This window comes from Lutra lutra, chromosome 8 (genome assembly GCF_902655055.1).
Source record: "Lutra lutra chromosome 8, mLutLut1.2, whole genome shotgun sequence".
NCBI classification, from domain to species: Eukaryota; Metazoa; Chordata; class Mammalia; order Carnivora; family Mustelidae; genus Lutra; species Lutra lutra.
The window spans coordinates 20,286,797-20,313,560 of NC_062285.1; the positions used below are offsets into that span (position 1 = coordinate 20,286,797).

Here is a 26,764-nt window from a genome sequence, read left to right on the forward strand (position 1 = left end):
TCCTTATTCTACTTCAAAGGATGATTATCATAATTGTAGTATCACCTTAATTCATTAACCTCCACTACTACAGATGACTGGAAAAAACTCCCAATTTAAATTAAGCCAGACACATTCTGTTCAATAACCTTCTGCTGCATAAACAACCAAAACTCGAAAATAATATGCCTTTCTAACATAACTTGGGAACACACGGCCTTGTCAAAATATATTTAACCTGCAACACTTACATAGGGCCTGAGGTCAATGTTCCCGTTAATGACTTAAACCTCAGGTGAGAGGAGACCAGATGCTCACCACCTGCTGTGCGACCAGGGACATTATTGGATGCTGTCAGGATCGGGCTCATAAAGTCTATGAAATGCTACCCATAAAGGGATATGATGTTTGGAAAGAAAGAGGAAGGTGTCATGGGCATTGACACCTCTTAGTGTGGATTAAGCCGAGACACATTCTTAAACACAGAAGCATTGACTACATCGTATTTGTTTGACAAACTAAAAAGCACAGAAAATATAGAGAACAAAAAATATAATGTGAATTTTATTTCTGAAAACTGTTTCCCTAGTTCTTTATATTACTGTAACCCAGTAGCTGGGGCAGTATGACGTGTAAATGAACTGTGAATGAATTGCTGAATGGCGCAACTAGATGGGGCGACCAGAATGTGCTCTCCGTTACTACCTCCATGTTGTCAGGATGAATGATAAAAGTAAAATACATAAAGTCAGACAATAACCCATCACATGTTATGGCATATTTGTTCTCACTGAGGACTATCCTGAACAAAAATCTCACCTTTATGCAAATAAATTTGGGTACTGGATATCAATGCTTTGTCTTAATAGTTTCAAAGACTGAAACCATCTTGTTTATATTTTTCTTACTCTGGAAAGAAAGTGAAAGCATTTTCTTTGGGTTTCAATCTGATGTATAAGCATGCCTGGTACAGAAATAATGGCAGAGACCATTCATCTTTGCATATTTTATGGGACCAGATTTGCTCGCTTCTTGATTTCTTTTTGTACTCATAAAATTCAGTGCTCTGTGAGTATTCATTTCAGCAGCATAAAAAATAAGACTTTCTTGCACTGTGATCTGATTATAATTATCATGCTTTTGTCTGCGCTCTTGAAAGATACAAAGAATATATTCTCACCTAGTTTTGATATTAAATATCTCCAATTTATTTAGAATATATGATTGAATATATCTTTTATTATGACTTTGTATTTTCGTTGTGAGAGATTTATATTGCCCCTACTTATCTATTATTTCATATATCTCCTGCATGAAATAAAAGTTCAATTACCCAGGAGAGATGTTAGCAATGGACTATAATAAATTAGAGAATTTTAAAGCAGTTCTGATAAAAGTATAATCACAAACATACATTATCAGTTCTGATAAATATTGCAGGGTCAGGAGAGAAGAATTTTTAAAAGTCAGTCTAAAGCTTAATAAACTGACTTTTAAACATGACTAGATCATGCAAATAGAGAAGTGGGAAAATTATAATTAAAAAATTAATAACATGTTAGATTGTTTCCTTATTCTAGATACCAAGCAATTTGCATCAAAGAGATTATCAAATACTAATAACTTTAAGTTTTATTAACTTAAAATTTAGTGTTTGATTTTTCTTCATTGGGGAACATTCATTTATATAGAATAAGCATGAGTTCACTATATATTTATATATATTATATATGTTATATATTATATTATATATTTATAAGCTTTTTATATGTTAATGTTAATATTCTTCCTGACCTAAACCAATAATAGAAATCCAATTATTCCGTACTTGGAAATTATTCAGAATTTCAAGTTTTGCTATTTTTATCATCTACAGGGTTAAGTTACTGGCTTATATTGTAAAGAATATGTTAATGGAAATCGAGTACCTGTGCAGCTGGACTCATCAAGGTGGAAATCCATGCAGTCGACCAAACCATCACAGCGCTTGTGAAGTGGGATACAGCTGTTAGAGGAAGTGCATGTCAACGCACCATCAGAACAGCTCCTGTTGGCTGGGGGGAATAATCATCATTTTTTAAAAATGAATTTCTTCTAATGAAATAGTAAGACAGTTTATTATATCATCCCTCATCTTTCTGGTCTTATATTTAAATTATATATTATAGTTCTTTTTGATTTTTCAAAAAGAAGTTTGTTGACAGAATCGTTTCCCAGCTGCGCACTAGGTACTGTTATACAGGCATGTATGTATAAAATCTACTGTGTATACTATGTCGTCTGAATTGATTTTAGACTTAACTTTTATGTCCAAGTAGAGCTCTCTGTTCCTCTGCTGCTCCCCTAATGTCCCTGCCATTATGCTCATTTGCAGTGATAGCAACCATTACTTGAATGTTCATCAATTTCCACATGATTGTAAGTCCCAGGTGGTCACCAGATACATAATGTAGGTCACAGCAGCTCAATGTAAGATGACTCTGTGTCTTCCTGGCATGGTGCATTTTACTAATTCCAGAGTCTCTTGTCGGCCTGACTTCAAGAGACAAGCCCAAGTCTTGCTCATAGGATGAGTTGTTTCAGAAAAATGACTTTACAGATGCTAACCAAGGGCACTGATACTTCCGTGGCAATCTAGTCCTGACAAGTACTCGACCTCCCCCAGATGCTGCAATTAGTCCTGAAACTGCATTTTTGTCTTCCTGCCCCTCATTCTCTTGTCTCATCAGGGCTATAATTTCCTGTAAAGTGGTAAAATGTTGAGGCTCTTTTTACAAGTTAGCGCCAAAGAACCCTCCATTCCAGACTGCCATTAGACATCTCTCAATTTGTATTTGCTTGAGAACCTGGAACCATGCCTGATTTCTCCTCTCTGGTTGTACTCCAGTTTTGCCCCATGCTGAAATCTGTCATGTCTCTAAGCCTTTCTTTGTGATAACTCTTCCATCTAGCTTTGCTGTGTTCGGAATAGAGGGAATGTCGAAGCCTGGACCCATGGCATCATCTCGTCAGGAATCCTGGATAGATTTCAAAAGCATGAAATTATAACAATATTGATTACACCGATTTTCTATGCTTAATCCTTTGAGTCCTAGGGTTCCTCAGAGATAAGTGGAGGGCAAGGTTTTGTGGTGCTTAATCCAAGTTCAGCAAGAATGGTTCTGCTTCTCTCTGACTTCCCTAATGGTGTCACATACAATACCTTATTTGAACACTTTAATCCAAGCCTGCTGCTAGAATTTTTTAAAGAAGGATTGACCTGGGAAGTTACTTCTACTAGGATAGAGACAAGTTGAAATTTCTCAAGCTAAATTGGTATTTTAGAAGACTCGGGAATAAATGTACCCATGAATGGGTCTTACACAAATTTTGCCAATATTATGTTTTTTTTCTCTTCTTTAAGTATATTTATGGGCTGGTGAGGTGCCTGGGTGGCTCAGTATGTTAAGCATCTGCCTTCAGCTCAGGTCATGATCCCAGGGTCCAGGGATTGAGTCCCGCATCGGGCTTCCTGCTCAGTTGGGAGCCTGCTTCTCCCTCTCCCACTCCCCCTGCTTGTGTTCCTCTCTTGCTATGTCTATCTCTGTCAAATAAATAAATAAAATCTTCTAAAAAAAAGTATATTTATGGGCTGGAATTGAGTTATCATACAGTTTGACAGCTACCTATCAAAATTAATTTTCAAGTTACACACAAGATGTTTTTAAGAGTGTGTCTATCCATTGATTAAAAATGCTAGCTCTCAACAGACGAATGGATAAAGAAGATGTGGTATATATACACAATGGAATACTATGCAGCCATCAAAAGAAATGAAACCTTGCCATTTGCGACGATGTGGATGGAACTAGAGGGTATCATGCTTAGCGAAATAAGTCAATCGGAGAAAGACAACTATCATATGATCTCCCTGATATGAGGGAGAGGAGATACAACATGGGGAGTTAAGGGGGTAGGAGAAGAGTAAATGAAACAAGATGGGATTGGGAGGGAGACAAACCATAAGTGACTCTTAATCTCACAAAACAAACTGAGGGTTGATGGGGGGAGGGGGGTTGGGGGGGGTGGGATTATGAACATTGGGGAGGGTATGTGCTATGGTGAGTGCTGTGAAGTGTGTAAACCTGGCGATTCACAGACCTGTACCCCTGGGGATAAAAATATATTATATGTTTATAAAAAATAAAATTTAAAAAAATGTAATAAAAAAAATAAATTAAAAAAAAATGCTAGCTCTGAAAATTAAAGCGATGCTTTTCACTGAGTAATCCTGTGGTGCTAGAACTTCAGTTCCCACCAGTATATATGACAAAGCTGTTCCTCCACGTAAGACTCTATGTTTAGCACTCCAACTGGAGAGTGCGGGGAAACACTTTTCAGAAAGAGTGACGAGAAAACAAACAAAAAGAGTGACCAGAACATATGTAACAATAAAAGCAAAATGACAATATGAAACCAGTTAAGAGTCCAAAATAATAACAAAAAGAAATGCCATAAGGCCAGACTTAATTGCAAAAGCATTGGTACAGATCAGTATTATAAAAATGAGAGTTTCCTTCAGTGCACGAAAGTCTGTAAGGACTGAAAGAGTAGAGTCTCGAGATGTTTTAAATTTTCATGTTTCTAGTAAAAAGCCATTTAGCAGAGTGGGAACAAAATCTATAAATGGGGAATCAATAGGTTTGATATTAGAACAGTGAGTAAGGCAGTTTGTCTTTCACTGGGGAGTGTGTGTAAGGAGGTAGTGCAGACAAACAAAAACCACGCCAAAACCAGACTATACAAATGCCTAATGTCCCAGAAGATATGATCTTTAAGCTTTTGCAAAAGGTTAAATAATTTTAAGATCTACATTGACAAGATAAATGATACTGCAAACCAAGTAAACTAGGAAATAGAATAATCTTCCAACTCTTCTAAGATGAAGAGGTGTTTGTAAAAAATGAGTATGTATGTACACACACGCACTATATATTCGTGTGTGTGTGTGTGTGTGTGTGTGTGTGTGTGTGTACACATTCTTGTCATCATTGTTTTGCATTGCAAGGGGCTGAGAGATCATATAAGATGACAGTTTTTAGGGGTTTTTAATTTTTTTTTTTTAAGATTTATTTATTTGAGGCTGCCTAGGTGGCTCAGTTGGTTGAGCGACTGCCTTTGGCTCAGGTCATGATCCCGGACTTCCAGGATCGAGTCCCGCATCAGGCTCCCAGCTCCTTGGGGAGTCTGCTTCTCCCTCTGACCTTCTCCTCACTCATGCTCTCTCTCTCATTCTCTCACAAATAAATAATTAAAATCTTAAAAAAAAAAAGATTTATTTATTTGAGAGAGAGAACACAAATGGGAGGGGCAGAGTGAGGGAGAAAGAATCATAGGCAGACTACATTCTGAGCAGAGAGGCCGATATTGGGCTTGCTCTCATGACCCTGAGATCACAACCTGAGCTGAAACGAAGTCTTAGATGCTTAACCAATTGAGCCCCTCAGGCACCCCGACAGTTTTAATGTTTTAGATAATAGAGTATGTTGAAATTTGTATACAAAGCTCATAGATAATACTCATCTACTGTTGAAGCATTATTTCAGACACTTCTACACTTGAAAATACTCATCTAATCCAACCATATTCCCTCAACCAATTTCCAGTGTGAGTGATAGCTTATTTTCAAATTGACTATACAGTGAAGAGCTCTAACCTGTAAGGGCTATAAATCCTCTCAGCTTTGGCCCAAATAGTATTAAAACACATAAAAATTATGTAACAAAATAAATGGTTTCAATGTACAAAAAGTATTCCTTTTCCCTTCTTGAGAAAGTTTAAGAGTTAAAAATTAAGTGTTTTATGAAATTTAAAACTAAATTCTTAGTTTCTATGGCATTTAAAATAGTATAATATTAAAGTTAATAGATATTTATCAATTTCCTTTAAAAATAGGTGGCAAATAAATTATGAATAGCAAGTAGTATTTACTGAAACCCACACAGCAAAGTACATTGTACTGAATATAGGAAAAGTCATCAAACCATTACTTTCTTTTTCTCCTTCATTATTACTACAGATATGACAAAGAAAAATTTCAAAAATACTCCAAGTAATCTACATATGAAACTTATAGGAAACTCAGATTTTGTAATTTCCCTGGATAATATCTACTTTCACCATATTCAAACATTATGGTTTAATGTCTACAAAAACATTTATTTCAATCTGTCATCCTAGAATTTGACACTCTTTCTTACCAAAATAAGCCAAGTAACACAGAACGTTCTGTGACTTTTAGCTCCTTCACTAGGTATTAGAGATACATTAAACAGAAGCAATTCATGAAGGGTTCACTAGAGTTACTTTCCTAAAGCAAAATTCCCTTTATAAATTATTGTTGCTGCATACAAAACATACACAAAAGTAAAGTACATGTGTCTAGGGATGTGTATCCATTTACTATTATGAAGAAAACTCATGTATGCAGCTCAGTACTTCTGAGAGCAGAGTGACCACGCTCTTGCTCCCTGAGAATAAAGGCTATCAGCCTTTCAAGGCATGCCTGTACCTAGCACAGGAAGGATGGGTATTTACTCTATCCTTAAACTAAAACCAACTACTACTCTTACTGAAGTATCTTGGCAGTTTAAATAATTTTTATAAAACTACAAAAACAATTTAATGGGAAAAGAATAATAACTTATTATGTGTATTACACAATTGACTATATTCATCCAATTCTTCAATATCTCTGGAAAACATGGGGCGCCTGGGTGGCTCAGTGGGTTGGGCCGCTTCCTTCGGCTCAGGTCATGATCCCAGGTCCTGGGTTCGAGCCCCACATCGGGCTTTCTGCTCAGCAGGGAGCCTGCTTCCTCCTCTCTCTCTGCCTGCCTCTCTGCCTACTTGTGATTTCTCTCTGTCAAATAAATAAATAAAATCTTAAAAAAAAAAATATCTCTGGAAAACAGACAATCACCATTATTTTAATGTTGAATAAGCTGAGGAACACTTTGGTAAGAAGCTGTCAAATGCAGAGGGATGATCTTCATACTATCATTGAGAAGCACCCGAGGATGCTGGGATCACAGCTAATATATTTAAAGGCTAGTAATAAAAATATTGATGATAAAGGTTGGTTCACAAATCTGAGGAGCATGACCCATTCTAAATCTTCCAAGTGTCAATCAACTTCATAAGACATGTTGACTAGTATAGGAGTATAAAGTTAGGAAGTAGGTAGACTACCCACTTTCCTATCTTTTTCAGTCACATCCATCACTGGCAGCTTCCATGGGCCTCTCCTGGAACTTTCTGCATCTTCTCTCTCTGCTCAGGATCCAGGAGGCTGAACTATAAAGGACATATCCACATGCTTCTTTGTCCTCTAGCTTTTCCTTGGGTTTGGCTGATATGTAGAACCGGCAAGAAGTAACATGGATGGAAGAGGCTATGAAATCACCATGGGCTAGCTGTTCCCTGACCTTGCATCAGGAGGCTCTCTTTGATTCCAGGTTAAGACAAATCTTCCCTCTTCTCACATACTTTGGTCCAAGGGTGATAACAGCACCTGCTTTTACTATCTGTTGTGGTTTCTTTCTGCACACTACTTCCCTAAATAACTCCTTTATTGAATAATCTCAAATTTAAAAATATCAGTGTGCCATCTCTGTCTTGCCAGGATACTGACTGATGTAACATATGATGAACTGGGGGAATATCAATAAGAGGAATCCTCCTAATTTTGTGCTATTTTCCTTTATAATTAAACCATATTTATTTTTCCTCCTTTTTCTTTTCTTTCTTTCTTTTTTTTTAATGGAAGGGGGATATTTTTGGTAAAGATGTACCACTTCAGTTTATTAAAAAAAATGTTTCCAGTGGAAAGACAATATTAAATATGAATTATTTTTAAATGCTGAACTCATCACAGGTTTACATAAACATTCTGATCCCTAAAACATTTATTTTTGCAAGAATAAAAGGCCTTTAAATACCATTTTCTATTGATTTCCCTGTTTAAATTATAACCACTTCAGAATCCTTATTCCTACCAACATTTAAATGTGTACAAGGTTCTCAAAACCAACCAACTTAAAAAACAAAACAAAAAACCTCTTATTTTGTTCTATAACACATTCTAAGTACCGGCTTCTTGGAAGAGTCAACAGTTGATGTCTCTCTTTGACTATTTTCTCTATAAAAGATTGGCTTCAGAATTCTCCCCTTCCTGTCCATAGCAAGTTTCCTTTCCAAAGTCACCAGGACTTTTGCTGTGCTTTTCCCAATGCATAGTTTTTAGGCCGAATCTTACATGATCTCTCAAAAACATTCCAACCTGTGAATACTCTTCATATTTAAGACTTTCTACCTCTCATTTATGGCTATCACTCTTCTTTTGCTGTCCTCTTGTGCCTGTGACATCTCCGTGTCTTTAAGCATTTTGTTTTTTTAACTGTCCTCCACCTTTTGTCTTCCTCTCTATGTTATCTCCTCCACACCCACAGCTTCAAGCCTGTATACTGAAGGCCATGTGATTTACATAAATCGCTTTATCTCTTTCCTGAGCTCCGCACATCCATTCTGAATACATTCTGAGTATCTCCATGTGAATGTGCCATAAATACCACAATCACAACACGTTTAAAAATGAAGCCATAATCTTCCTCTCAGAGGTGCTTCTCTTCCCGGTATCCCCAGCTCAGGAAAGGGCAAATTTGCTGTCCTATTGCCCAAATCAGAAACATGGAAACTAATGTTGGTTACTTTCTCTTCCTCCTCACCTGACCATCTCTAAAGTCTAATCAAAATCTTTCCTTCACCTTCTTCCCCAATCAACTCCTGTGACATCTCCTAGCCAGCCCGTCCCTCACTGCAGCACATTCCCTGTACTACCTGAACAGTGAGTGGCGGTGGTATGATGGGTGAGGAAGGACTCTTCCAGACCTACTCCCGGCTTATCTCTCCAGACTTATTTCTACATTTCTCACCACAAATTCCACTCCAGTTATACAAAATTTGCTTTAGGCAAACAAATTTTTCTCTATTTCCAGACCATTCTTTAGTGGAATCAAGCACCTCTGCTTCACTTGCCTAATGACTACTATCTTTCTAAATTTAACCCTGAAATCACTTTTCTTATTAAAATTTATGGGTTGCCTAGCACCACTGTTAGGAAGTACCCTACACAGTCAATAACACTGTGTTTATCTGTCACAGAACTTCTCACATTTTATTCTTGATGATCACCTTCAGTAACATATTATGTATCTACAACCTGAGTTGGTCTAATACCATATCCATCTATCATCAATGCCCATATAATATATGGCATAGATTACATTCTTTTATTTTTTTTTTTAAGATTTTATTTATTTATTTGACAGAGAGAGATCACAAGTAAGCAGAGAGGCAGGCAGAGAGAGAGGAGGAAGCAGGCTCCCTGCTGAGCAGAAAGCCCGATGTGGGGCTCGAAACCAGGACCTGGGATCATGACCTGAGCCGAAGGCAGCGGCTTAACCCACTGAGCCACCCAGGCGCCCCCATAGATTACATTCTTAATGAGAGTTTGTGAATGAAGAAATGACTGAATTTTTAAAAAAATTACCATTCTAAATCAATAGGTAAACCCAGCAAAACAAACAAAAAAACTAGTATGTCTTTAATTTTGGTAAACTGTCATCATTAGGTATTTTTATCCTCTAAATTTGCCTAGCACTTTTTCCCCTAGTTTATTTTCATACAGTTTTCCTTAGAGACTCACAACTTAATCAAATATATCAGAGATGGATAGAAGCGATACTCTCATGATACCAGTCTATTCCTAGCATGGGCTTATCTCCCTTCAGGAGCAGAATTTCATATGTGACTCCATCATCAAACACCAAGTTTCCAGAGAGTGTCTCAAAGTATAAGGATACTGTACTTTCCTAAGCTTCTATTTAAATAGCATTCGTATTTGAAATCAAGTATCATATGACTCTATTGAACTTACTAAGATTTCTTTCAACCAAATTATATTAGAGCCCTGATGGGAATAGGGATAAATTACTTGGCAGGCTTTCTCTTCTTTATTCACTTCCATTTGTTTACCTTCCTCTAAGAAAATGTTATAGGATTTGACAAGCTGGCTTTATTACAGAAAGAATATACATATAGGAAATAACATGGAAACGGAAAACCAATCTCTAAGCCTAAACTAGGAAACGAAGTTCACTTCTTTATGACTGAAACCTTTAAACATCCAAATGCTGTCTCCCCTTTCTTGCATTCATCTGTACTCCTTTTCTGATAGTTATAATTCCTGATACCCACTCTAAATAAGACACTGAAATAGCCTTGTATTTCTTTCAGTGTCCCCTCTTACATTCCAAGATGTTTTTTACTACTTAAAAACTTTTTTACTACTTAAAAAAGAAAAGTGGTCATTAACAGGTAGTTTGTGTAGCCCTATCACTGCAACCTATGCCAAATATAGAATACAGTATAATATAACACCAAGCATACAAATAATTAAATGAGATGATAGTGGTGCTTTGACTCACTATGCTTTTGTGCTCACCTTAATGATGGGTGTAATTACTTCTTAACCAACACTCTCCCTTCCTTAAACGAATAGGTTAGTTATAATGAAAGTAGAAGGTGCTGAATGCCAGGCTAAGGACTGTCCATATATTCTCTCAAATCCTCATAGCTCTAAAAGGCAATATTATGTGGATGCTAAGGCTGGTTCTAATAACTTTCCCAAGCCTGAACATGTAGTAAGTGATAAGGAGGATATTCAAACCCATGTCCTTAGGATTTACTATTCCATGAACTCTTATTGACATATCTACCCAGGTAGTTGGTCTAGGTCCAACCTCTACCTACATATATTCATTAAAATGAATATTTGCCTATAGCCCTTTGCTTGAGCCAGCTTCATAAATACTTACATTGGGAAGAAAGTTTACCTACGTGTCCTCGATCCATTTCCAAAAACATTTGTTAAAATGGTAACAAGTCCCATATACAACTGCATCAAAAAATATCTAAAAATTAATTTAACCAGGGGGTGAAAAATCTGTATGCTGAAAACTGTAATGATGTAAAATCTGTATGTTGAAAACTGTAAGATGTTGATGAAAGAAACTGAAAACAACACAAATGGAAAGATGTATCATGCTCATGGGTTGGAAGAAATAATACTGCTAAAAGGTCCAAAATATTTGAAGCAATCTATAGATTCAATGCAATCCCCATCAAAATACCCATAGTATCTTCCACAAAACTAGAACAAATAATCCTAAAATTTGTAGGAACTACAAAAGACTCCAAAGAGCCAAAATCATGAGAAAGAACAAAGCTGGAAGCATCACAATCCCAAATTTCAAACTATAATACAAAGCTATAGTAGTCAAAGTAGTATAGCACCAACAGAAATCACGCACACAGATCAACGGAATAGAATAGAGCTCAGAAATAAGCATGCACATAAGGTGACTAATTCATGACCAGGGAGACAAGAGTATACACTGGGGAAAAGACAGTCTCTTCGATTAATGGTGCTGAAAAACTGGATGGCTACATGCAAAGGGGTAAGTCCAGAGCATTTATGCCATATACACACATAAAATCAAAATGGATTAAGGACCTAAATGTAAGATCTGAAACCATACAATTAAAAGAAAACATAGGCAGTAAACTTTTGGACATTGGCCTTATTTTTCTGGATTTGACTCCCCAGGCAAGGGAAACAAAAGTGAAAATTATCTATTTGGAGTACATGAAACTAAAAAGCTTTTACACAAAGAAAGCATCAGCAAAACTAAAAAAACAAACAAACAAACAAAAAAAAAAACCCAAAACCAAACAAAAACAACAACAAAACCCTACTACATGGGAAAAGATATTTGCAAATGATGTACCTGATAAGAGCTTATTATCCAAAACAAATAACTGCACACACACTCATCCACACACACGTAATCTAATTAAAAATGGGCAGAGAGGGGCACCTGAGTGGCTCAGTGGGTTAAAGACTCTGTCTTCGGCTCAGGTCACGATCCCAGGGTCCTGGGATCGAGCCCCTCATTAGGCTCTCTGCTCATCAGGGAGCCTGCTCCCCCCTCTCTCTCTGCCTGCCTCTCTGCCTACTTGTGATCTCTGTCTGTCAAATAAATAAATACAATCTTAAAAAAAAAATGGGCAGAGGACCTGAAGAGACATTTTTTTTCAAAGAAGACATCCAGATGGCCAACAGAAACATGAAAATTTGCTCAACATCATTCATGGTGGCACACGGTAATAGCAACAACAAAAAAGATAAAAAATACATAGGCACATTCTCCACATGAATGGCTCAGATATAAATAAAAAAGGAAATCAGGTAAGTTTAACAGAGATTAGTGTGACTACAAACAGAATGTTTCCAGAAATTCTAAGTAAACACAGCAAAGGAAATAGTAAAACCAAAAGACAACTGACAGAATGGGAGAAGATATTTGCAAATGACATATCAGATAAAAGGCTAGTATCCAAAAATCAAAAATCTATAAAGAACTTAAACTCAACACCCAAAGAGCAAATACTCCAATCAAGAAATGGGCAGAAGACATAACAGACATTTCTGCAAATAAGACATCCAAATGGCCAATAGACACATGAAATAGTGCTTATATGGCATTATTCATCAACTCATCTGTCGATGGACATCTGGGCCCTTTCCATAGTTTAGTTATTGTGGACAACAGCCACAATAGTAGCCACTGGCTACTGTGGACATCACTTGGCATCAGGGAAATACAAATCAAAACCACAGTGAGATACCACCTCATACCAGTCAGAATGGCTAAAATTAACAAGTCAGGAAATGACAGATGCTTGCGAGGATGTGGAGAAAGGGGAACCCTCCTACACTGTTGGTGGGAATGCATGCTGGTGCAGCTACTCTGGAAAACAGAATGGAGGCTCCTCAAAAAGTTGAAAATAGAGCTACCCTATGACCAGTAATTGCACTACTGGGTATTTACCCCAAAGATACAAATGTAGTGATCCGAAGGGGCACGTGTACCTGAATATTTATAGCAGCAATGTCCATAATAGCCAAAATCTGGAAAGAGTCCAGATGCCCATTGACAGTTGAATGGATAAAGAAGATGTGATATAGATATATATATCTATATATATATATATCTATATGATGAAATAGTATGCAGCCATCAAAAATGAACTCTTGCTATTTGCAACAACATGGATGGAACCAGAGGGTATTATGCTAAGTCAAATAAGTCAATTCGAGAAAGGCAATTATCACATGATCTCACTGATTTGAGGAATTTGAGAAACAGACAGAGGGTCATAGGGGAAGAGAAGAAAAAATGAACTAAGACAAACAACAGAGGGAGACAAACCATAAAAGACTCTTAATCTCAGGAAACAAACCAAGGGTTGCTGGAGGGAAGGGGGTTTTGGGGGGATGGAGTGACTGGGTGATGGACATTGGGGAGGGTATGTGTTGTGAGTGCTGGGTGCTATGTAAGACTGAATGAATCACAGACCTATACCCCTGGAACAAATAATACATTATAAGTTAATTTAAAAAATGCTAAGAAAGGCCTACATGCTTTGTTTAGCAACATAATACAAGCAACTATGTTACTGATGAGAAAATCACGGTAAGACTCTAGAGAACTTTGTTTCACCCGTCAAGTTCTCTTTATAATTTCCAAACTGCATTTCTTCCCTGGCACACCGAGTTAGTGAAAATAACTCACAGCAGCTGGATTCATCTTCATTAAAGTGACAGTCGGGCACTTCATCGCATAGCAGGAGGGATGGGATACACTCGTCGCTCGAGCACTGGAACTCCATTTTACCACAGCTCTGAGGAGCGGGGCTGAGAGAACAATCCATTTCGTCAGAGCCATCTATGCAATCTTCCTGACCATTACATTTCCCCGAGAGAGGGACACACTGGAGTGTGTAGATACAAGAAAATTGATTGGCTTCACAGGGTGATGGCCGGGGTGCCACAGGACCTAAACAGAAAGCAAGTCATTTCCGTATTAGGAGAATTATTGCTCTGTCCATTGTTGAAACATTATAGGATACATTTATTACTGGGTAAAAATGAAAAATTATGGTAATTTAAGTAAATTAATCCTCAATTAGGAATGATAGGAGCTCTACAAAACATCCAAGTGCTATTAGAGAAGATGTCTCTTCTTAACCTCAGAAACGACATTCTTAAAAAAAGGACACTTCCAAATTAAAGAAAAAATTTTGGTTCATCAGTCTTAAATTTGACCACTAAATCAGATTTTCCTCAAGAGTAAAGATATTTTATGCAGTAAGGTAAGCATTTTGGAAAGCTGCATTCACAATTTTCAAATTTTGTGAAGGGAACTGTCATTCTACCAGTAGGAAATTAATAAACATTCTGTGGTTCCACTTGGGAGATTTGGCTCCTGAGACCCTGGTTAGGACAGGGTCACAGAAGCAGACCTCTGCCATGGCTCTATCACACTCCCCTCTGCCTCTGGGTCTTGATGACAGCTCAAAGGTCACATGCTACCATATGTAAAGTGCCAACAAAGTCATACTGGATGGCAAAACCCTGCACTAGCAGGCATCCTGAAGATAATGTGGTTCAAACCCAAACTGACTTCTTTTACAAATGAGGACCTGGAAGCCCATAAATTTTAAGGGCCCAAAGGCATAATACTAGTTTAATAAATTATTAGCACATGAAACTATTCTGCAGAAATGGTTAAAATCAGCTCTCAGTCAAACCTAAAGCATGAAAAAAGACTGTTGACTTGTTGCAATTTCCAGAGGTCAGAAATACATGAGCGTATACATAAGTGCACTAATTTGCTGGGACATTATTAGTAGAATGGTCCTTACACTTCATACTGTCTGAGAGTAGTTGATGGGTGACTCATCAGTATATCAAGAGAGAAAAAAATACCTAATAGTGGGGACCAGTTCAGGAATAGTTTTGTGTTCTTTACATCTTAAAACAACTTTTACTCATAAATTATTTAAATTATATGTAAAATTATATATTATATCTTACATAGAAGATATAGGATATAAAAATTACATAATTATATATAAGATGTAGATTACATATTATATGTAATATATGTGAGATTATGTAACAATGGTAATTATATAATTATTTAAGAATAATTTGTTTTATGCATTAAGATGGTGATGTGACATATTAAGAAAAAAAAAAACCAGAATCTGACACTTCCTCTTCCCCCTGATTTGCTCACTAGAGGTAATATATCTAGGATATATTTAGACTCAAACTCAGTGGGGAAAGCCATATATTTGAGGGAACCTTCCATGGAAACCAGCATATTGAACTGGAGACTCTGCTACCTTGTTCTTATTTAGCGACTGACAGGTCAGAGCAGCACAGAGAGTTATATGCTCCCACATATACGTGGGATCAGGAACATGACAAGGATGGCCACTCTCGCCACTGTTGTTCAACATAGTACTAAAAGTCCTAGCAATAACAATAAGACAACAAAAAGAAATAAAAGGTATTCAAACTGGCCAGGAAGAAGTTAAACTTTCTCTCTTTGCAGATGACATAATAATTTATATGGAAAACCCAAAAGACTCCACACCTAAACTACTAGAACTCATACAGCAATTCAGTAATATGGCAGGATACAAAATCAATGTACAGAAATCAGTTGCTTTCTTATACACTAACAATGAAAATATAGAAAGGGAAATTCCATCTACTAGAGTACCAAGAACCATAAGATACCTGGGAATAAACCTAACCAAAGAGGTAAAGAATCTGTCCTCGAGAAACTACACAACACTTATAAAAGAAATTGAAGAAGACACAAAAAGATGGAACACCATTCCATGCTCATGGATCAGAAGAATACACATTGCTAAAATGTCTATACTGCCTAGAGCCATCTATACTTTCAATGCCATCCCAATCAAAATTCCACTGACATTTTTCAAAGAGCTGGAACAAATAATCCTATAATTTGTATAGAAACAGAAGAGACCCCCGCATTGCTAAGGAAATGTTGAAAAAGAAAAACAAAACTGGGGGTATCATGTTGCCTGAATTCAAGCGTTACTACAAAGCTGTGATCACTAAGACAGCATGGTACTGGCACAAAAACAGACACATAGACCAGTGGAACAGAGTAGAGAACCCAGATATGGACCCTCAACTCTATGGTCAAATAATCTTTGATAAAGTAGGAAAAAAAATACATGGGAAAAAAGACAGTCTCTTCAATAAGTGGTGCTGGGAAAATTGGACAGCTATGTGTAGAAGAATGAAACCCGACCATTCTCTTACACCATACACAAAGATAAACTTGAAATGGATACAGGACCTCAATGTGAGGCAGGAATCTATCAAAATCCTAGGGGAGAACATAGGCAGTAACCTCTTCGACATTGGCCACTTCTTTCAAGATATGTCTCCAAAGGCAAAGAAAACAAAAGCGAAAATTTATTTTTGGGACTTCATCAAGATCAAAAGCTTCTGCACAGCAAAGGAAACAGTCAACAAAACAGAGAGGCAACCCACAGAATGGGAGAAGATATTCACAAATGACACTACAGACAAAGGGCTGATATCCAAGATCTATAAAGAACTCCTCAAACTCAACACACACAAAACAGACAATCATGTCAAAAAATAGGCAGAAGACATGAACAGACACTTCTCCAAAAAAGACATACAAATGGGTAACAGACACATGAAAAAATATTCATCATCATTAGCCATCAGGGAGATTCAAATCAAAACCACATTGAGATATCACCTTACATCAGGCAGAAGGGCCAAAATTAGCAAGACAGGAAACAACAAGTGTTGGAGAGGATGTGGAGAAAGGGGAACCCTCTTACACTGTTGGTGGGAATGCAAGTTGGTGCAGCCACTTGGGAAAACAGTGTGGAGATTCCTTAAGAAATTAAAAATAGAGCTTCCCTATGACCCTACAATTGCACTACTGGGTATTTACCCCAAAGATACAGATGTGGTGAAAAGAAGGGCCATCTGTACCCCAATGTTTATAGCAGTGCCTCAGTGAGGGACATCTCTGAAAGGGCCAGTGCGGTTCCAGAGCCCAGTGACATGGGCTGAGGCCCCTACCGAACCTGCCTCGTCCCCTACCGTCCCTCTGCCCAGTCCCACTCCCTTTGCTTCACGGGGCTTGCTGCTGGGAGGATTTCTAGTCCGCTTTCTGCATAGGAATCTGTGCCTCGGGGTCCACTTCCCTGGGAACCCGACCTAAGATACTCTCTAACCAGCAAAATGTATCTTGTTTTAAACCGAATTCCTCTGAATCACTTCTTAAATTTTCCACTGAAATATTTCTGATGCAAGAGGAACACGAACTTGCATCTCTAGGGGAGTCTAAATAGGCTCTTAGCCAGAAGCAGTTCTCCACACGCTCAGCATTTCTCTTAAGTCTCTTGTTTTATCTAATGAAAATTCTCTATTTTACTACAGAATATATCTGTGCTTTTTTCTAATATAAAAAACTTCCTCCAGGTATTCAAATGAAATGAGCACTCTGGGAAGACGTGGCATATTTATCTTCTGAATTCAGCGCGTTCTGCTGCACAATCCCTTCGAGAAGTTCAGAAAGTGTTCCTAAAATTTTAATAAATGTATTTATTCTTGGGTGTCACCCGTGGAGTCAGCTAATCATTACAGGTGATATCTTTGTCATACAATCCTGTAAAAAATGAACAGTATTAATTGTTCTTTTTTTTTTTTTTATTTGACAGAGAGAGATCACAAGTAGAGAGAGAGAGAGAGAGAGAAGAGGAAGCAGGCTCCCTGCCCAGCAGAGAGCCCGATGTGGGACTCGATCCCAGGACCCTGAGATCATGACCTGAGCTGAAGGCAGAGGCTTTAACCCACTGAGCCACCCAGGCAGCCCCAATTGCTCTTTTTTATAACCAGAATATTCTCAGCACCATCTTAAACACAGATTACTGAATGGAAAAAAAAAAAAAAAAGTCAATTGGAAAAGGTGAAGTATTGCCAGATTCTAACTATATGATATTCTGGAAAATACAAAACTGTGGAGACAGAAAAATGCTCAGTGGTTGTCAGGGGTTGGGGGGAAGAAGAGATTAATGAGTGGTGCATAGGGGACTTTAGAGTGGAGAAATTCTTCTGTATGACACTGTAATGGTAGCTACGTGTCATGCCACAGACTGAATGTTTGTGTCCCCCCGCCCCAGTTTCATACACTGAAATGTGGTGAAATCTGGAGGTGGGGCCTTCCAGAGGTGATTAGCTCATGACGGTAGAGCCCCCATGGACATAAAAATAACTCTTGGCCCTTCCACCTTGTGAGCACACAGCAAGAAAGCATCGTCTAAGAGAAAGCAGTGACAATATACCTCAGAATCTGTATGCTAGTCTGTAACTCATATTTGATGTTCTGCTTCTGAAATTTTTACGTTCTAGTTTCTCCAGATCCCTTCTGAAATTCAACATTTAAAGTACACAATGCTTTCGGGGCACCTGGGTGTCTCAGTTGGGTAAGTGTTCAACGTCTGATTTTTAGTTCAGGTCATGATCTCAGGGTTGTGGGACTGAGCTCTGTGTGGGGCTCCGCACTCGGCGCTGGGTCTGCTTGTCCCTCTCCCTCTGCTCCTCCCCCATGCGCACTCTCTGTCTAACTCCAATCAATCAATCAATCAATCAAATCTTAATAAAAAATAAAGTACACAATATGATGAAAAATATAGAGTACACAGGCCAAGCACACTGACCCATTACTTACCAGGCCCAGTGAGCCGCTTAGGCAGGTTGTTTAAAACCAGGGGAACTTAAGTGCGAGGCCAGTGAATACACAAGGGAACAAATGCCAGATCAGTCCCAAGCCTAGCACACTCTTTTGGAAATGTGCGTTGCTGTTCACTGCATAACAACGTGGCCAGAGCAGAACAAAGACCTCCGCCAGGAAGGTGAGCTAAAATAGCACATTCAGGGCTCACAGTGTCCTTTCCATATACCCCGAAGGGCTCCGTCAGCATAGAGAAAGTGGAAGAAAGTAGGAGAGAGAGAAGGTTGCTCATATGGTGGAGATTGTGACAGGGAAAGACAGGAGCAGGAAAAAAGACACTTCAGGAAATTGGTGGACTCATTTTAACAATATGATTCGCTGTTAAACTTAAAAGTACTTCTTGTTAAGTCACCATCTCTCGGGCTGTATCTGATGGGAGGTATTGGGTGGATCCGAGGTTGGGGCAGGAAGAAGCCAGAGGCCCGGTGGGCAAGCCTGGTGCACGTGCGCATGCACAGACACACACACCTGGTGCACGTGTGCATGCATGCACACACACACACACACACACACACACACTATCTCATATTAGCCATAGGGGAAAGTGTCTCAAATGATTTCCAAGTCTAACGGGTGATGAGATCAATAATGAGGTGTATCTCCTGCTGCAGTCTGCAACTGATTTACTCTCTGTGTGTTAAAGCCGACGCAAGGCGGTCCCAACAGTAAAGCTATGCTCCTGCGCTACCTCCCGCCAAGGATGATTCCTCCAGGGGAGACGAAGTGGGGGGGTACAGCCGGCATCACAAAGTGTGCCGAAGTCACCGCCCTCTTGTCTGCGCTGCATGAGGAGTGCGGGAAGCACGCAGGCATTCACTTCAGTGTGTTTCAGCAGAAAACAGGTTAAGACATGCTGCTTTAGAGTACAGGGGATCTGTATGGCCGTTTGTTTTGACAGGAGTCGTTCTGAGACCAGCAGAAAAATCCCACCATGAAAGCTATTCTAGCGCCATCAAGAAAGGGCAGGTGCGTCACTGCGACCGCCTATTTGCCACGTCTACTGCCTGGTTTTTGCTCAGAGTCTGGACAATCCAAGCCAGAGGTGGAGAAGTTTCGACCTTCGTTTGAAAATACGGTGACATCTTAATGTCCAAAGGAGCACACATGAAGTGTGGGCTCAATATTTCTTAAATGGATGAATAATAAGGGAATGGCTTATAATAGTAGTTTTACTTTCCTCGACAATATAAGCAAAATGGATAAAATAACGAATGCACTGACTAAATGACTATGTCCCTTGATTTAATTAGCCATGAGACAGGGTAGACCAGAAAAATAGAGACCAAGAAGTTCTCTCAAAAATAACCTTCTAATGTATTTTAATAAATCTATAATTTTAGCAACTAAAGCTATCATACATTCATACGGACACTATGGGTTTTTACCAATTGCTTCAGAAGGTTTATGGGATTTTTACATGAAAGGACTTTGACAGACCACGCTCTCTATATGAATAAATCTGCCCTTTTGGTTTTGCAATAAATCTCAGGATATGGTAGAAAAAATGAAAACAAAACACCTGGGATAAAAGGGAACTGACACTGTTTAACATTCATATTCCCAGTAACTAAGACATTCTTCTGAACACCACAGTCTGCTTCATTCTATGCTCTACACACAATTATAATTCCAGATATTCTGGGGTCTTTCTTTTGTCCTACAGGATGTTGAACTTCCTTGGTCACTCAGTTTGGGAAGCCGTTGAAATATCTTTCTCATACCAATAAAAACTACTTCATACTGATGATTTACAGTGAAACACAGTGAAACATTCTTATGATTTTCATATAAATTCAATAAGAGTCTAGAGTCCCAAGGATAATCAGATGGATTTTTATCTTTATGATTAATATGCTTAGTGAAGACAAAATTGATTGCCTGTTTTGAAAGGAAAAAAATATGCACAAATAAGTTCAGTTTTAAAGAGCAGGAAGTAAGCTGTTGCCAAATATTGCCATACCCAATGACATAAATGGTAAAATGCTCACTGTAAAATATATCGGTTATAAATGGGTAATTGTCTCTGGCACACATCTCATGAATAATACTCAGAAACATGACAAAACATTGTAAGATTATAGGAGGGGAAAATGTATATATATATATATATATATACACACACATACACACACACACACACGCACGCATGCACACACACACGTATATTTTTAATTTTAATTCTTTAGAACTTTTAGTTTGAGGCTATTTTGAGTTATAATTTTATGTTTCCTATTTCCTGAGGGACCTTCATAAAGTATAAAAATATTCATTTCTTTTTTCATTAATAATGGTTATTTCTAATTTGGAATCCTAAGAAAATCATTTTGATCTACTTTAATTTCCATATCTAATAGCTTAAATATTCCTGAAACGATGGAATGTGACCTCTGTTTGGACTAAAGAGAAACAGAAGAGTAGGGGCACACAGAGACGTCTGGGGCGCATGCAGAGTATGTGAGAAGTCAGGAGGGCTTACACGGTTTGTCAGAAGGGCTACACAAATGAGAAATGTCAAAAGTCTGACAGAAGAGACCAAAGTCAGGAAAATCTAAAAGCTTCCAGAAGTTGGATCCAGCATGGAAGCTGATAAGGGCCTGAGAACAGATGCCAAATAGAAAGGCATCATTATTTTCAAAGGGAGGAGCTGTGGCTACTCAAGGCTAAGCTATAATAAATATAGAAGAAAGCTGAGTGAATTTCAAAATGTATACAGACATACGTATAATGTGTATATATGTGCATTTGTGCAAATACTGTGTGTTCACCCGTATGCACACATGTACTCGTGCACATTGGTGGGTGGTTTGAAAGCACGGAGCTCTTTGCTATTGACAGAAGGGTGGGGGGAGGAGAAGGCGGTGGGGGATAGGCACCAGAAGGGAAGTGCATACGAGGCTATAGAGGGGTGAATACTCTACTGCCCTAGTTCCCGCTCCCCCCCAGCTCATATGGAGGTCACATGCTTAAAAGAAAATCAAGAACACATTTAGGGAACATCAAGAGTTGAGGAAACAGGACCTAATTCAGAGGCCCCCAAGAGTGATCCCTTTTACTCCACATCAACGTTTGCCACGATTATGGCCAACTCCTTCCTAAAGGAAAAACAGTGACGGTAATGTAAATGGCTGAGATTGCATAAATGAAGAATTTTCTGCCATTAACTAACCTCAAATAATCTAAAACGTGTGTGAATGTGGGAATATATATAAAATGTTGCTGGTCATTTCTTTCTTGTCATGAAGCCTGGAGCCCAGACAGACCCTAGTGGATTAACTGATTCATTCCTATTTTATCATTTCCAGATGGTGTGATAGTTCCCGGTCGGACACATCTATGCTGGTGTGGCCTTAGCTATACTCCATGTTGGACCAGGTTGCGCACTTGACCTAACTGACTGCTGTTGTTCACTTGGTAGCTCTGGCCCACATTAACTACAACTTTATTGAATAGTTTCAAAAAAAAAAAAAAAATCCCCCAATGCTGAACTCTTGACTTCTAATTTTAGGACCATTATTCTTAAATACATTCCTTTTTAAATTCATGCTTCATATTGTTTCCAGTTTACATTCCCCAAAGGAAGACTCCTGCTCAAAAAATGGTTCTCCAATGCCTTACAGGATTTAGGGCTGAAGTACCACTGTCCAGATGCCTGACTCAGCCTCACCCATGTTCTCCCTCTTAAGCCTATAACTGTGGAGGAAATAACGAAGATTTCAGATATGATGGTGTTATACTCTTTGCTGGCTGGGAAAGGACCAGGAAAGAAAATGTTGTTGGCAAGCTTTTACTTACAGAAATTTTGAGTATTTTGGCACCGATCAATTATTAGATTTTTGTCTAAGCATAGAAGGCTTGAGATGGAGAGTAGGAAGCTATCTCTCCATCACACACCAGAAATACAGGCACTGAAGGGAGTCTAAAGAGTTTTAAGCAATCTGCAGTGAGAGAAGATTGTTCAGTTTCATACACACTTAAGAAACATCTGCTGTACATGTCTTAGGAAGGCCAAAGTACAGATAGATGATGAACTGAGGTAGATGGTAGAGAAGACCACTCAGGGGTCAAATAGAATTCTATGGTGGTCTTTCAGAGATCTCTCAGCTGTAGCGTCTTGACTACTTCTATGACCCAACCAGAAAAAAATGGCTGTGATATCATCACTTTCAGTTAATAGGGCACTGTGCGCTGGAGACAGAGAAAAATAGAGCTATGTTTAATTTAATCAATATTAACTTTTGAGAAATATTAATCAGTAGCTCACCTCTAAGTTCAGAGTGTTGTATGTGATTATTATTATTTTAAAAACCACATAATTTTTAAGATTAATTTTTCCCTTCTGATGAAATGATTAAAAGTGATTACTTTGAAGTATATTGGGTTATCTTGCCCCATATGGGATTCTACAGAAGGAAAGAATAACATTATGTTAATTATATTACAATCAGAAAGACCAGAAGGGGCAAACAGCAAAGTCAGGATATTCTAGAACTTGGACTTACCTCCTAATTGATCAATCATTTGCCCCACCTGGCAGAAACAACCCAGTCATCATTTCTTTAGAGCTGTTTTTACCAAAACCTGGTTATTTCCCTAACTTCTTGTTTTCTGTTTTGAGCAAGTTTATGTTAGTGAAAATAACTCATATGTATGAAACCATTTATTCTTCATTAAGCCATGAAAGTTGTGTTTTATTTGCTTTTGTTGTTTTCTATTTCTGTCACTTCCAACTATTCCCAGAAAGAGTAACCAGTCATTTCTGGGTAAAATGTTGTCACAGGCCAATAAGATGTTATCAGAAAAACCGTTATGAGAATTATTGAAGTCACTTGATTTTTAATTAAAAAAAAAATCTTCTTAAAAAAATTTTTTTTTTTTTTTTTGTTTTTAGTGAAGCAGTGTCACTTTTTTGTTCTATTCCTTAGGCAACAAACAAACAAACTTGTTTTCATAAAGTCTGGATGTTTTCTAGGTAACAACATATGTGTTCCAGGGAATTAGGAAAACCATGATAAAAGTAGACTCTAATAGCCCAAGAGAACAAAACAGAGCCAGATTGACCTTGGCAATGAAAAACTCCCAGAATGTCTCAGACACACTTGGCCTGGTAAAACAGTTGGCCCTATTTCTGAGTGAAAAGAAAGGATTTAGCAAAGGTTATGATAATTTCCAAACATGACTAGGAATTTAGGAGTTGATTACTGCTTTCATATGGTAGAGAAATGGCTATATTACTACACCATGTTTTGTTTTATACAGATGTTATATTACTTATACATTAAAATATATATTATGTATATATTATATGCCATACATACAGAAATATGTACATTTATATGCTAGTTATCAGTGCTCACGTAAAAGCATTCACCTTTAAGACAGAGTTAGAACAATAACCTGTGTTTATCTTCAGGTTCAGAGGGAGATACTTATCAAATCCAGCAAACCTAATGGAGTATGGTTCATAACGGGACTGAGTTTTTCATGGTTTTCATTTGGAACTTTCCCCCTAATTTAACAAAATTCCTTCCAGCCTGATAATAAGTAAGAAATCAAGTAAGAACCATTTCATAGTATAACAAGCAAGCTTCTCCAAACATAGGCAAGGGGAACCCAGGTCTTGCCGGCATAAGCCAGCCTGGTATTAGTTTTTAATGCCATTTTCTGGTTCTTGTGTTTTGTTTTGTTTTTCCTTTAAATGTAATGTCCCTTCCTTGAGTAAAAAGGAATTATCCCATCCTTTGATAAACTGTGAGGACTTCATAACCCACAATAATAGATTTAAAGTCTATGGGCGCCTGGGTGGCTCAGTGGGTTAAAGCCTCTGCCTTCAGCTCCGGTCATGATCCCGGGGTCTTGGGATCGAGCCCCATATCAGGCTCTCTGGGGCCTGGGTCATGATCCCGGGGTCCTGGGATGGAGCCCCATATCAGGCTCTCTGCTTAGCAGGGAGCATGCTTCCTCCTCTCTCTGTGCCTGCCTCTCAGCCTACTTGTGATCTCTGTCAAATAAATAAATAAAATCTTAAAAAAAAAAAAAAGATTTAAAGTCTAATAATATTCTCTAAGCCAAAAAGTGAACTGGGGTTGACTGGTTACCATTTTCTTTCAGCTTTTTTGGTAATCATCACTACTCATTTTAAAATTAGGCTCATGATTCACTAACTGAATCAAAATTATAAAAATGAACCATACATTAAAATCATGTTTTAAGGGGCGCCTGGGTGGCTCAGTGGGTTAAGCCTCTGCCTTTGGCTCAGGTCATGATCTCAGGGTCCTGGGATCGAGCCCCACATCGGGCTCTCTGCTCAGCAGGGAGCCTGCTTCCTCCTCTCTCTCTCTGCCTCTCTGCCTACTGTGATCTCTCTCTCTGTCAAATAAATAAATAAAATCTTAAAAAAAAAAATCATGTTTTAAATAATTTATCTATAATTACTATATACTTCTGATATAAAATGAATATCTATTCTGTATCATGTGCTGACTTGGAATTTATTTTAGATTTTTCTCAACATAAAGTTAAAGATCACTCATTCTCACTAAAATTAAAACACACACACACACACACAGAGAGAACAAGATAATGACAATGGTGATTTTTTAACATGGGCCAAAAAAAAAAAAAGACTGAAAATAAGCCATGAATATCATAAAACACCATGTAAACGATATTATAGGAGAGCTGTAAACTTTAAGCTAAGAGAATCTGCAACAGGGTTTGGCTTCCTGTGGGAAGTATCAAGGATAAATTCATGAAAAAGGCGGTTTTGCTCTGCCCTTCAAAATAGAAAAGCATTTACACAAGAGGAGGTAAAGGGCAGGGCGTTCCCAGCCATAGAAGTAGTGGGTCCAAAGTCATGGAGGTGGAAGACTCTGGGCATAGTTGGATAGAGGGAGGGGGTGCTATTTTGAGGTATTATTTCATAGACAGAGACAGATAAGACAAGAGTTGTACTAAAGGATATGAAATTTATTTAGTAGGTAATTGAGAGCCTATAAGCATTTTTCTTCTTCTTTATAACTTGTGTGAATTTGTGTATTTTGATTAGTTTCCCTTTTATTTCCCCTCTCTCTGTTAGAGTCCAGACAGATGATTTACTATTCTTGGTTAACTTCATAATTTGGTCCATATGCTTCAGAGTATTCAAGATTGATTATGATTAAAAAGAGAACTGGCCATTACGCAGACCTGGATGGTGTGGAGATTAGATATGAGAGCATAACCTAAGGGACCCTGACGCATGGGCTTGGTTAAGGGTATGCTTCCTAACAACAATTTTAATTCTGACAGAATGACACAGGGACTGTTAGAGATCATTCAGAGTGATGACAGGGGAGTAGATAGACCAGTTTCCAAAGCAAGTTTTCAAAGACGGTGGAATTAGCCAGTTTTACCCTCTGATGTACTTCATCTCACTTGCTTCCCACTTGTTTTTCTGAGTTAGATTCTCAGTATTCTATTTAATTTTTGGAACTATCCAAAATCCTTTCAACAAATTTAGTTTCTACTTAAGTTAACCCAAGTCAGATTCTATTGCTTGGGGAAAAAAAAAAAATCGTTACTATGTTGAATAAGAAAGATGCCAGATCTACTTTTCTATAATACGTCCTAGAAGATGAATTTGGTAGTTTGCTACATGTCAGTAAATTAGATAAATCAGTAATGCAGCCATTACAGAGATTCTGGTGACTAATAAGGATGACTTGAACTAGAGTTTGAACAGTAAAATGGAAGCAAAGTCGGGGGGAAGCAAAATCTATAGAATCTGCCGCCTGAGGTGTGTTTAGACTAAGGTAATGGAGGGGTTAAAACACACACACACACACACACACACACACACACACACACACACACACACAACTTCTGCTTGTAAGTGCTCTTCCAATCCAAATCCAGGACAGTACACAGTAGATTTCCAACTAACCTGGCTGAAGGGCCGTCCTGCTCAAGTTCACCAA

At 38.1% G+C, this 26,764-nt stretch overlaps 1 protein-coding gene across 3 annotated transcripts in view; it reads right to left on the reverse strand.

The window, feature by feature from the left end:
- MALRD1 (MAM and LDL receptor class A domain containing 1) overlaps positions 1–26,764 on the reverse strand; it is a 763,597-nt gene that overhangs the window by 136,706 nt on the left and 600,127 nt on the right. For all 3 annotated transcript variants that reach the window (XM_047742658.1, XM_047742656.1, XM_047742657.1), the window contains 2 exons: positions 13,716–13,979; positions 1,908–2,033 (listed from right to left, as the gene is read on the reverse strand). In XM_047742658.1, coding sequence (XP_047598614.1) covers positions 1,908–2,033; positions 13,716–13,979 — 390 coding nt within the window. The remainder of the gene's footprint in view (positions 1–1,907; positions 2,034–13,715; positions 13,980–26,764) is intronic.